This window comes from Atta colombica, unplaced genomic scaffold, assembly GCF_001594045.1.
Source record: "Atta colombica isolate Treedump-2 unplaced genomic scaffold, Acol1.0 scaffold110, whole genome shotgun sequence".
NCBI classification, from domain to species: Eukaryota; Metazoa; Arthropoda; class Insecta; order Hymenoptera; family Formicidae; genus Atta; species Atta colombica.
Window position 1 is genome coordinate 649,324 of NW_017259196.1, and position 13,980 is coordinate 663,303.

The 13,980-nt window shown below is 34.7% G+C and overlaps 2 protein-coding genes and 1 pseudogene across 6 annotated transcripts in view; 1 reads left to right on the forward strand and 2 right to left on the reverse strand.

The window, feature by feature from the left end:
• The window catches only part of LOC108693901 (oxidative stress-induced growth inhibitor 2-like), a 20,701-nt gene extending 18,526 nt beyond the window's left edge, over window positions 1-2,175 (reverse strand). For both annotated transcript variants that reach the window (XM_018203099.1, XM_018203100.1), the window contains exon 1: window positions 1,753-2,175. The gene's annotated coding sequence lies outside the window, so the exon portion shown is untranslated. The remainder of the gene's footprint in view (window positions 1-1,752) is intronic.
• Window positions 2,176-7,802: 5,627 nt separating this feature from the next.
• LOC108693828 lies at window positions 7,803-9,277 on the reverse strand (annotated as a pseudogene).
• Window positions 9,278-9,331: 54 nt separating this feature from the next.
• On the forward strand, window positions 9,332-13,547 carry LOC108693854 (coiled-coil domain-containing protein 85C). 4 transcript variants are annotated; one of them, XM_018203020.1, is made up of 5 exons: window positions 9,332-9,672; window positions 9,768-10,837; window positions 12,213-12,585; window positions 12,955-13,223; window positions 13,433-13,547. In XM_018203020.1, exons 2-5 carry the CDS (start codon window positions 9,965-9,967, stop codon window positions 13,475-13,477), a joined length of 1,560 nt encoding a protein of 519 aa, XP_018058509.1. In that variant the 5' UTR covers window positions 9,332-9,672; window positions 9,768-9,964; the 3' UTR covers window positions 13,478-13,547. The 4 variants fall into 4 exon arrangements, with proteins under 4 accessions (XP_018058509.1, XP_018058510.1, XP_018058508.1 ...); XM_018203021.1 differs by having other exon boundaries at window positions 9,804-10,837; XM_018203019.1 differs by having other exon boundaries at window positions 9,332-9,427; window positions 9,516-10,837.
• Window positions 13,548-13,980: the final 433 nt, after the last annotated feature.

A 13,980-nucleotide genomic window follows, 5' to 3' on the forward strand; every position in this document is an offset into this window, starting at 1 on the left:
AATATAAATCAATATTTTTAAATACATTTGAAAAATATAATATATATAGTATATATAATTATATATTTATACAATACAGAAATATATAATTATATATGATTAATAATTATGTATGATAAAATTAAATAAATATTCATTGCACAAGCAGATATAAGCGGATGCAACTGTAATTTTTTTCCATAGCTAACAACTTTACGATAACTGCTTATTAAAATGCGTATGCGACGCTTACTAATTAGTATAATCACGAACGTGTTGACGTACAAAAATCATATAAAGATTGATGCACCGCAAGCAATAAAAGACAAACAAGAAATTTAAGATATATGAAAGATTGATGCTCCGTGTATACAGAAATATTTCTTGCATTTGATTACATTCTTGACTGTGATTATGATTTTCCATACGCGCATTCGAAATCAAATTTTATCTGCACAGTAGATTAATAAAAAAATAAAATTATAAATTATATAATATATAACTAGGTTTAATTAACTGCGAAGACGAGTGATATCAAGTGAATAGTTAAATTACACAAGAAATTACGCAAAAAAAGAAGTGTGATATTTTCAGATCAATTTCAAGTTTAAATTCACTCACTTCATTTATTGATTTATTCTGAAATGTGCTGATCAAAATAATCACCTGTAGCAGAGGAAATGCAAGAATGTGAAAATTATTATTTTTACGATTTCTATCTCAAAATAGACCCGCTTAGTTCACCTAGCATGAAACATTTATCTAATATTTTTGGAAGAAAATATAAAAACAAAATATCTATTTTTAAAAACATATAAATGAGATTTCTAAAATTTTCATAGTTTATTCAACCGAGAGCAACGCTCCAATTCTTATACCGTAATATTTATGTCACACATTCTCTGTTTCTATTATTAATTTACGTATCTGAATATACTCGACTTTATTATTTCCTGCTCGTTTCCATGATCGTGTCACTAGATTTGAATTAAAGATACAATCTATGATAAAAACTTCTTCATTACCTATGCAGACAATTTACATTTAAAAAGCATTTATAATTAGCTAAAACATTTTTTATGGTGCATAAAAATATTAAATATTATTAACGTTAAGTATATGTTTATTATCGTTGAAATATCTCGTATAAAAACGGTATTTTCAACTAGATAGAGAGTAGATAAATTAAAACATTAGTAAAAACTAATTAAAAAAAAAAATTAAAAACTAATTAAAAAATTATTAATAATATAGATATTATGAATCAATTAACAGAAATAATCCTATTTTCAGTCAAAGTGGATCTTAATTGGAGACGTTACAAATTTTTATATTTTTTTGTGAACATCTTTTTCTAGCATTTATTAAATAGTTTAACAAACGTATTAATTTTATTTTTTAATTTATATGTTTATTATACAATTTCTAATGGTTTCTAACATTAAATTTTTATTACACAACTTCTAACTTTATATCTATTATATCTATTTTAGAACAAGATTGGTAAAGACTAATGTTTTTTTTTAAACATTATGTTTTTCTTTAAATATATTTTTAATGCTTCAAATATGCTTTAAACAGTATTATAAAAAAAAAACATTTAAAACATTAAAAACATCAATTAAGTATGTTTTAAATACGTTTTTTAACATGTTTTTTACCAATCCTGTTTTAGAACATGTATTGCTTAGGTATTTAAACAATTTCCATTGTAATTGCACCATCATCTCGAGACCGATGCCGCTAATTGCATCAAAAATCAAAAGCATTTACCTGGTTCGTCCAACACGTCGTCATCGTCACCCGTCTTAGTCCGGGTTGCAGACTCTGATCCGATACATCGCGCAGAAATTTCGTTGGACATTCGTGCCGCGGACGTTGCGATTGCCAGTGGATCGCCGATGCACGCTGGCGTTCTCAGGTACCATGGTGAGAGGACAGCCAAGTGCGCGAGGCGAGGTCGGCGAGGATGCAACGCCCGGGTGCAGAGCGCGCTCCGCGCTACAATCGCGAAATTCCTCTCGATTTCCTCCGCGGTCGTCGCGCCGAGAATACGTTCCCGCTTTACTCGCGCGCGTCCCGACTCGCCCGTGAAAATTCACTGTCGTTGACGACACACCTCGTCCCAGCCATCGATTTTCCCTTTAGAGCTCGCTGCAGATCCAGAAACGCTCCAAGTGATGCACGCGTAGATGCTACCTGAACGTAGCCGTGAATGCCGCCTGCGCGCATCATGCTTCGATTTTTAATATATCCAGCGACATCCGTCGGCGAGATTTGGTATCTTTTCTAACTTTAATATTCGGATGAATGCCAAATGATGATAAAATAGATTTTTCAAATATTTATCGAATCTCACGGAAAGTCTTCTACTGTTTGATGAAGCGTGGTTGAGATGACGTTACTTGGAAATTAATTTATAATAAAAGGAAAAGATACACAAATTTACATTAATTATTGTTATATAAGTATTGTTATATAAGTAAGATAGACTTAGCTGAATATCATTCATTCTATTTACTTAAATTCAATATGTTCTATTATATTTTTTTAAATTTTAATAATGTTTATTATTGTAAACCTATCCTATTGTCCGCCCAGCAAACAAGAATGGATTAAAATAGATCGAAATTTTTTTCTATCCGAATGTGTATTTTAAATAGCGAATACTTTTTTTTTGGATTTAATTAGATTCAATTGGATTCAATTAGATTCAATTGGATGCAATTGGATTGAAAAATTGCATTTCCTATTCAAAATTTTGAATTGAACAATGTGTGTTTTGCACAGAAATAGCTAATATTATTTTTAGATTGAAAAGTATAGAGATATGCTCCATGCAATTCCTATAAATGAATGAAAATGCATTCAAGATTGAAAAGCATTCATTTTAACATTCGTGAATCAATATTTCTGAAAATCTGAATCCATTTCAATCAATTCTCATTTGTTGGGCGTATTCATAATGAGGCTTTGTATTTAAGGTTTCCTTAAATTTATTTTCAGATACTCTACGAATTATTTCATTAGCTACTGAGCATCTAAAGATAAATATAATAATTTAAGGAAATCTTAAAGTACAAAGTCTGATTATGAATACAGGCATATATTCTGAAGTAGTAATTGTAACGTCTTATTTAAACTGAAAAAAAAAGTCGAAATGTTTGCAAACAAATGTTACATGTGATTTCTCCAATATTTATTACATAAACAATTTAATTGCGCAATGACAAAATATACGTTATGTAAAATTTATCTCAATAGTTTTAAAAAAATAAAATAGATTTATTTGATAAAAATAAAATTTTTTTGTCATATTTAAATAAGGATTATTTATTCCAGTTAAATAAAAATCATATTTCATAAATTTAAATTTATGTAAGTATCTTTTTTAAAACAAGCTTTAATTATCTTTTCCTCAATTTACTAATTGTAAATTTAGTTTCAGTACAAATCCAAATAACGACATATATCTATATAGACATAGATTGTCAGAATATCAAGCTTAACTTGATTTCAAAATTATTTTCTTTCTCATCGTTTTCTAATAAAAAAAAAGGATAAGTCTTTAAATTATGAATTAAAATATAAAATTATAATTTGCGATTGCACAAAACGCATTTGAATAAAGTTAAAAAGTAATTAAAAATATTGGGGCTCCAATATTTCGCCAATATTGGCTATATATTGACTTTCTAATATTGGAAAACCAATATTGACCTAATATTAAGACCCAATGTTGGCCCAATATTTTTTTTTTTTGCAAGAAGAGGAGAAAAATGTTCACAAAGCCCGTCATCTGGGATGCTCCCAAGGGAAGAACCTGACCGGATGATGAGCCGCCAATCACAGTTCCATTCTTCCGAAGAACAGCTATGATTGGCCAATTTCACTACGGATATTATTAAACTCGATTACGAGTACCGTATAAATGTAGTTAGTAGCTCGCATCATTCTTAGCGCCGAGCCACTACCAGTCTCCAGATATTTAATCGATAAAAATGATACGTCAATGAAAACAAAGGATAAAAAAATTCGGTTTTAGTTTGTGTGCATAACTATTATTATAATAAAATCTTAAAATTATTAAGAATTAAGCAGCGCCAGATTCACGCTAATTAATAACGTATTATTAACGATAATCGTTATCGTTATAAAAATTAATAGGTTTCTCATTACAAAATTTAATTATTCAGTTTAATTATTCCAATTTTGATTTCTGTCAATCACAACATCGAAGCCTGACGCGGTATACATCTCTTTTGTTAAATTATATTTACACGGGCGAGAGCTTTTCTATGATGGTACAATAGTCGCATCAGTTGGCTTCTCTAGACTAGTTGTTTTTCGGCATTCCGTCGCATTGATAGGACCTGATTTAAAGGGCCGCTTTTGAAATTTTATCTAGTCCCTCTTCGCCAGACGCCCGGCGCGAACGATGCTGGAATGCAGGTGCACATCCAATGTGTTCCAATGTGTATCTGTATACATGTACGTATATGCCGGAAAGCAGGTAGAATATTTTCGAAGATTACCTCTCTGCCGAGGAACGAGCGTGAAGAAATAACACCTGCCATGCGGTACAGTCTGTGAAATCGATGTTGATGATTTATAAGTTGGTAAAGGAAAAAAGATCGAAAAAAAGGAGAGAGAGAGAGAGAGAGAGAGAGAGAGAGAGAGAGAGGGAGCGTTTAACTTGGCATGAATAACGAAACAAAGGGATTTTTAGAAATTTGACTTCTGAAATCATGCGATTTTCGTCTCGAGAGAATGCATCCTCAAACTTGTACCCGTTGCGTTGCCAACAATATCTCAGTCACACAAACTAAAAGTAAGATAACATCATGTTACAATTTCGTACTCAACATAAATGTAATGTAATAAAACACATGATGTTACATAACATTTTGAGTGTAAGAAGTGTAACAAAATAAAACTCTCTAGTATTAACAATAAATAAGGAAAAATACATTGGCAATGACAGTCAAGTACAGTAATTAGAACGCAACAAAATATTCATTATCAATGATTTATTAATATTTTGATTTTTTGTTGACTTGTGTTCTTTGGACATCATGAAAAAGTCTTCGAGACAATGTGTGTTGTCTGGAAAGCTACCTATTTTTGTCTACAGAATTACTAACAAGAGAAGCGTGTTTTTCGCTGTCGACACGCGTAGATGCGTCGATGGGAATTATGCAGAAATTATGCCGTTGCTTTCCACTTGATGATCATAAAAGTATTAACGCTTCCTTGGATTTATAGCATTTAGTTAACGTTACACATTGAGCCTAGTGTTTTCCGCTAAAAAGTCAAACGGCCGGGAAGTCTCACTGGAAACTCCACAAAAGATCAGGATTGTTAGGAATTTTTTTGTGAATGTCGAGATATACGCTAAAGATATCAGAAAAAAATCCAGATTTGTATCTGTCAACTCGGAAAAGCGGCAAGAATATTTTCGTCGCTATCATGAAATCCATTTGAATCTCTAATCTCTGAAATCGTAAATTATAAACGATAATTTATGAATGTTGTAGTTTCACTGTATAACTTTTAAAAAATATTTTTATATTTTTTTAAAACTATAATATATTCTCTTCGAGAAATTTATTAAAAAAATTAATTTGCTTATACTTAAATAAATTTACTTTACATTTAATAAATTTATTTATATTTATACTAAAATGCACATCTCGAAGAGAATATATTACAGTTTTAAAAAATATAAAAATATTTTTTTCACATATATTACTTGTACTTTTTGCATTCAGAATCTTCGCTTTCTCTTTCTTCAATGTTCGAGTATTTATTTTGTTATTTTAGTAGTTATTTTTTAAAATGTAAAAATTTGAAATGAGTTCAAACAACAGTACAGATTCTAATATAACAGTAATATACAGTAAACAGATTCTAATATAACAGATTCTAATATTTAATGAGATTGCGCTCAGAAATTTCGGGAGCTAAGTCTCATTTTATTCTTGTAATATTCGGTGAATGATAAGAATAAAAAAAGAAATAAATAAAGATATTTGATTGCACTAAGTTTGCCAGATGTCCAGGATTTCCGAGAATTTCCTGAAATTTGTCAGCTACTAATCTCGTATCTAATAATTGAAGTTTTTTTATCCCCGAAACGTATAATTTTAATTTCTTACTTTAATTTCTTTAACTCAAAAAAAAACTTATATCAAAGATTTAATACAAAATTATGTGATTCACACACGGTCGAGCGCGTTCACAGCACTGTGTTATGCTTTGTGTGTTTTAACATCACTGCCATATACATATAGACTAAAGAAAAAAGTATATGTCCATGGATTTAATTAAAGCAGAAAGGAAATACAGATTCGCATTAATTAAGTCTTGTTCAGATATTTTATCATTTTTTAATAGATTCGTGATAAATTAATAAAATTTAATTGGGTTAACTATTAAATAAATAACTAATAGATTGAAAGAATTTTTATTTAAGTTATTTTTTAATTTAATTTTGTTTAAAGACTTTGCTTAAAGACTAGGATGTTTTTCTAAATCTTTCAAGAGAAAAAAAAACAAATTTGAACAAAATTACACATCCCAGTTTTCACCTTTCTACCTTAAAAAAATATTATATCAATTTAAAATGTTATCATAAAAAAATGATCGACAGTTTATAAGAAAATACTAACTAAAAATTTAACTCAAATATTTAATCTATTTTTTAATCATCGCCTCAAACATGTTCTGAAAATGTTGATATTAGATTTGATAATCCTCGTGCACTTACGTGAAGTTTTTTGCACAAAGCTTAAATGTAAATTAAAAATCAAAATAAAATTAATTTATTTTTTAATTTAATTTTTAATTTAATTTACATTTTTATAAAATGTAAATATAAAGAATAAAAAGCGGAAACAAATTCGTTATCTCAATTTATATTTCGCGAATCAAATTACAAATCAGTCAGAATCTGCATCTATAATCATGTCATTTCCTTGATTTTGTTTTGGGCCGATCGCGTATAGGGCCTGAACGAGCCGCGGGACCCTAGGTCGTGCCGACCTCGCAGGTCCTCCCACGTTTTCGTAGCTCACGCTTTAACCCTCTCTCTTCGCGAGCCAATCGGGAGATCGCGTCATCATTTCAGCAGTTCCCGCGCTGGGCCTCACGGGGGCCCGGCGTCATCTGCAATCACTTTAAGAATCAAATCCCGCGAGCGGCCGCCATGTTGTTAGTACGTAACTCCGAATTGCTCCGAACACAACTCGTGCAGGTCGAGGCCCATATGAGTATCGACGAAACATCGACATCGACCTGGTGAATCACTCACCGTCAATGTTGGTAAACTCGTAACGAGTGAGTTTTAATAATGAGTTCTAAAAGTCATGATCATCGGATACTTCAGCAAAATCATTGCATTAATCGGTCCTGCAGGGAATTAAAAATTGATCGTTATGAGAGAGCTATCAAGAATAATTTGAATTACACAGGTAAAATAAAATTACAAGGATATAACTACATTGAATCGTAAAATAATAAGAGATTCGTGAATTAATTATATTTATTAATACTCATAACAAGCGTTAGAAATTAACAGAAAAATGAACCTATTTATTGGCACAATATTTGCATAATATTAATCTAATATTGGCTCAATATATCCCAACGTTTACTCAATTAACGTATCACCAATAAATTGTTAAATAAGAGCAAGAAGAGGATTCTGCAATTTTGCCAAACTTCGAAAATAATAAAAGTAATAGATATCATCAGAAAAGGAACGACAATAATAACGATCGTATGAGGAAGACACATTGCGTAAGCAGATTGTTGAAGATACGTCAACGCGGGCCCAGGCGGATGAAGACGGCACTGGGCATCCCGTGAAATGCGGCCCGCCGGCGAGAAAAACGGGGACCCGGCGCGCGGCGGCCGTCGAGGAGCGAGCGGGCCAGGGCATTGCCAGCACGGAGTGCAGCCACGCCGGTTGTGTCGTGGCGACCGCTAAGTTGTACTCGCGAGTACGGAGGTCCCCGGACATGCGCCCGAACTTCGACGAGCTCGACGCACAGATCGGGTGACAGCGCGGAATGCGCATCTCCTATGAGGCCGCGGGCCAGCCAGGGCGTGCAGGGGGACAAAGGGGAACAGGGAGCGAAAGCCAGGTGGAACGACGACGGCGACGGCGTCTCGCGGACACGTAGCAGGCTTCCTTCCGTCGACTCGACATCTTTCGCGCCGTTTGCGACGGGACGGTGACAGGCTATACGGATCGGAATTGTTCCGGTCTCTGAATGTTCGATCTGTGTTTCTGGAAGCCAAGGTGACAAGATAGTGCTTGGACAGGGTGATGTGTGTTTGTTTTTCTTGTGAAGCAAGAAGGTGAGGCACGTGAAGGTGTGACGCACATCCTGCAAATCCAAGTGTGTAAAAAATGACTTCAATTATATACCTATGATATTTAGTTTTCCATGTAAAAATGACACTATACACATTTAAATGTTAAACAAAGTATTTAAGATATCATAATGTGAGATTATAATGTGAATGTACGACAAATAGAAAATAAAAGTCCTAAACGATCAATCTTTAGTGCTTAAATAATTCAATTTGAATTTATATATTTATATCTAATCCTGTAAACTTCGAATTTAATTTTCAGTCTTGAATCGCAATTATTCTAATAGAACTGGAATAGTAATATCAATTATTAAATTGACAAGCAATTTAATAATATTGTTGCTCATGAACATCTTAGAAAGATCTTAATAATATGATGCTGATCTTAAAACCTATTAATAATTTTAAATATGTTGATTCATATTTGTATATAATCTAATGTATTATTTTTACACGGAAAACTAATACATATATTGAAGCCACTTTTTACACGCTTGGATTTGTAGTGCAAATGCTGATAAAAAGGGACTACAAACTTGATCTTCATTCAACAGTATTTGTGCATCCGAAATGAAGGTGAAAAACGCGCTGCTAATAGACAAAAATTGGTATATCTTTGCTACGAACAATAAGAGCGGAATGTATCTTTTAACGAAAACCAAATTAGTATGATATTCGCCTCACTGGAATCTGTGGTATATGGAAAATAGCGAAAGAAAGAGAAGGGAACCATATGAGCGTTGCGAGAGGAGAATTGATACGACAATTCGTGCTTCGCTTACTCACGGTACACTTGAAGCGAAGGGCACCCAAGCTATAGAGAGACGGGAGACGCGTAGACCGTTGATAGAGGGGACTCGGTGTTACTGCGGGGATTAATGGTATGAGAGACTGGTATGTCAATTGTGAACAGCATGCTGCTTAAGTTATACGCGAAGGCCACGATTGTGCGACTGTTACAACGCTGACGCGTATAGAGTCGAGCATTGCGGTAATAGTAGTCTCGAAAGTGAGCAGCACTTATACAAGAACGTACTCACTGAATATATCCGGACATTCGACGAACGTTAGTGAATGCTCTAATAATTGCTTTCATTTACGATGATCTATTTAACTCCGGGATGTTAATGCGATTTAACATGATGTTCTTTCAGAGTGCATTGTGAATTGGTACAATTTCTTGGAAAATACGGATGTGAATGACCCAATCGCAACTTCAGAAACGACTAGCGTCCAATTTCTTCATCTCCTGTTGATCGTTGGATAAAGTTACCTGGATCATAATTGCTGCTCTGTCTTTTCTAAGCTACGGTTTGTAATATGCGGATAGAAAGTTGAGATTAACTAACGTTAAAAAAAAACGGACTGTAAGTGTCAATCATAACAAGTGATGTGATTCTCGCTAGACGAGACTCTTTCATAAGATTTGCCGCTGGCAACAGGTGCATTCAGAAGAAGAAGCGCGCGAAAGAAGGCGAATACGAGGAAGAGAAGGAAGAAGAGGAAGAGAAGGAAAACGCAGAAATCGGCCGTCGAAAGAGTAGCGCGCGAGCAAGGTCCCTACGGCGATAAGGCGAGGCCCGGGTGTCAGTGGAGGGAACGTATGTATCGCGCGGGGCCGGTCGCGCGGACCGGGCCCGCCGCCGCCACTGCCACTCGTGAAAGATCGCGCGCTGACCCAGATTTCGGCGGGTCAAACCGACGCGAGGAGGCTGCGGCGGACTTTCTGAAATGGGACACGGCACAGCCTGGAGCTAAATTAGCCGCGATGTCCAATAAGAGTAAGTCCCAGTCGCAGCAGCAGCAGCAGCCGCAGCCGCAGCATTATCAGCAGCAACAGCAGCAGCAGCAGCAGCATTCTCCGCACGTGATCAAGCCAGTGGACCAACTGCCGCCGCGCTATCAGCCCCCGCCGCAACCTACCAGCGGCATCCTGAAGAACCATCTACACTTCACCAACGGAGGTACATCGGCTCAGACTGGCAGTAATCAAGGTCCGGGCGCGGCCTTGAACCATCATCAGACCACGCAGCCGCGCACGTTGCCGCCACCTCCGCCGTCTTCGCAGCAGCATCAATCGCAGCAGCCAATTCAATTGCAGCAGCAATCGCAGCAGCAACCACCATCGAAGGATGCGCAGAGCAAGTACTCGCCGAGGATAGAGCATCATCATCATCATCATCCCCAACCGGGTAATCCGCTGATCGCTGCCGCGTCGGCGGCAGCGTCTAAGAGTCAACAACAACCACAGTCATCTACCTACCTCCAACAGCCTAAACTCGCCCAAGGTCAGTACTTGCCACCCAGCAGTCAGTATCCGGCGGTGAACAACGGACAAAGTGCGCCGGTCAGGCAGAGGATCAGCGACGACGAATTTCTGCGACTCGGCCCCGTGGAGATGCTTAAGTTCGTGCGGAAGACTGAGAGTGATATAGCTAGGCTTGCCGCCGAGCAGAATCGCCAGATACAGAACTTGGTGAGTTCTCCTTGGTGAATTCTGTAAGTTTGTGTAACATAAATGACCGAAAAATTAACGATTTAATCATACAAGTTCATACATGATATCGGACTTGGAACTCAATAATAACTCAGTAGTATAATTTGAAAAGTTTTCTGTTGTAATTATCTATGTGATATATAAATTTTACCTTTATAATTATTTGAATATAAATTTAAACTAAGAGTTTCTGAATTTTTAAAATTATTAATATTATTCGTATACTTTTAGGAGACCTAAATTAATAACCTGTTGAACTCTACTTAAAATGTACAAAACTGTAAAATGCAATCTAAATAATTCTTTATACGTATCGTTTTATTTTTATTTTGAATTTTGTTTTTATATAACGGTTTGCGATAAATCCACTACAATTTCTAATCATTAACCAGGAAATTACAAATAGAACCTGTCTTGCAAAGAACCAGAAAATCTTGTGTTTTTTTTAAGAGGTCGTGATATACATAACTCATCAATAAAATATCAATAAAACGTTATGTTAACAATATTTTATTACATCTTCGAGATGTAGGATGCTGTTTGCTGTCCTTGAAATCTTTAGCACGTTATACGGAAGTTTTTGAGGGGCTCTTGTAGGTCATACACAGATTGAACCGATCGTCGTAATTTCAAACAGTCACGCATACATGAGATAAACCGCAAACGATCACATGGACAATCGGTTTCCTCTGGCCAGCAAAATGCTTGCCAAAAGTACGTAGTCGGAATTGGTCACGCATGACTCGCACACGTGTGATGAATAGGTGAAAGGCTTTTTCTCAACAATCGGCGTGTACCACGGTGCGAATGCGTCATCTGCGGCGATCAATGACTCTGTTATTTCTCTCACTACAGGCACGCGAATTAATAATACAAAACATATTCGGCTATAGAAGATATATCAGTACCACCTGTAAAAAAATCTAGATTTAAAAAAACAATATATTTGAATAGCTATTTATAGTTATAAATCCTTTAAATAGATTTTAAATAGTTATTTACGATAACAAATTTTGATTCAATTTACAATCGATTACAAAAGATATTCAGCTGAATGGAAAATCATTATCATCTATAAAAATATAAATACAAAAGACTAGAATATATTTAAATAATTAAATGATTATAAATTTTTTGAATAATTATTTGAAATTATTATTTATGATAATAAACTTTGTTATAATTTGCAATCAATTAACAAAATAATCCAAATATTCTCGATAGTTTTCGTATATCTAAATCCATTTGTATACGTGTTTATAGACATTGTGTATAATAATACAAAATTTGAAAGAAGAATGAACTTTAAGAAACATAAAACGAGCGCGACTTAACAAAGCTATCTACTTTCCAGCTGAATGAGCTGCGGTTGCTGAAAGAAGCCAACCAAAGACTGAACGACGATAACCAGGAATTGCGCGATCTTTGCTGCTTTTTGGACGATGACCGTCAAAAAGGTCGCAAGCTGGCGAGAGAGTGGCAGAGGTTTGGCCGATATACAGTGAGCGTTATGCGACAGGAAGTCTCGGCTTACCAGAATAAGTTACGTCAACTGGACAATAAACAGCAAGAATTAATTAAAGACAATCTGGAGCTCAAGGAGCTGTGCCTATATCTCGATGAAGAACGTGGTGGTGGTCAAAGGGACGACGGCGACGGGTCGAGTTCGAGCACGAATGCCGAAGAGACTGCGCCGCCGAGGCCGAGGCACACTTCCACATTTAACGGTATAATCTAGTAAAAAATGCAGACCTCTTTCTCTCCCTCTTGTATTAAATCAATAAATGCAAACATTTCTTTTATGCGGAAGGAAATATGCTAAAATGTAATATTAATTTAATTTAATATTAGAAGAATATAATAATCATAATTTGAAAAAAATGAAAGCTTCATAGAAAATGAAATCTTTTCTTAAACATCGCTACCTATGTTTATAATATTAGAATGATACATGATAAATGAATACTGTGCAAATAAGTATTTACTATCATCAAATAAAGAATATGCGTAATCATATATGTGAAAGTATACGTTACAGTTATTATTTTAATGATCTTCTGATATTCCGGAATGATGCAGTTGCGAATCTCTTGCAGACCAAACAATGCAATACGTAAGGAGCTTAGAGCAACGGGTGAAGCAATTGGAAGAAGACAAGAGTTTTCTCCAGGCCAGAGCGCAAGGTTGGGAAGTGCTACCATCGGGTGAAGTTTGGGATAGTTCCGCGAGCCCGAACGACAATACTCACTTAGGAAGCCGACCAGAGGCTGTAGTGCGTGCTCTCCAAGTTCTCGAGGTCAGAGAACAACTGGAAAGAGAAGAAGGTCATGATGGTGAAAAGGCGTTAGTTAGAGAAATGTGCAATGTAAGTAAAGTGCCATTCCTCGATTAACACGTAATCATTACGACATGGTCTCACTTTGAAAAAATATCTTTCAAATAGAAAAGGAATCTTCTTGAAATACGATTATTTTATGATGATTCGCGTAAAACTCCCTCAAAAAAACTTCCTTTTTTCGTGAAACAAGTGATATAACATGTTCATTATGTTAATTAATGTCTTTTCCTTTCCAGGTCGTCTGGCGGAAATTGGAAGAAGGTCCGCAAGCAAGGCATTAATGATTGTGCCGGAAGAACAATTATGGATTAATTTTAGAGCGCTGTTAATCTGTAACAATAAGCTCTAACATACACGACGTAAAGATAGTATATATATTATAGTGAATAATACGCCTGCTCTTTATTGCTGCACTAAACTGCACTAATTGTAAGACTTTCTATCTCGATTTCGCCAAACTTTAAATATATATCTATTTCGTTTTAAGTATAACATAAAGTGCATATTAGTTCAGCAACAAAGAACAGACTTGCCTTGGTGAAAATTTTTAGAATTTTTCTTTATATAATTATTCAGAATTTTTATATAAAGTTCAGATTTTCTATAATTTTATAACTTTCTAGAAAATTTCTCAGATTTTTTTATACAAATTAGAATACTTTTCAGAAGTTCTGAGAAAATCCACATCTTTTCTAAAATTATTCATATATGAATTCTAACATATTCTAAGATTTCTAAGATTTTCTCATTCTATATAATTTTTGAAAAAAACTTGTAAAATCTG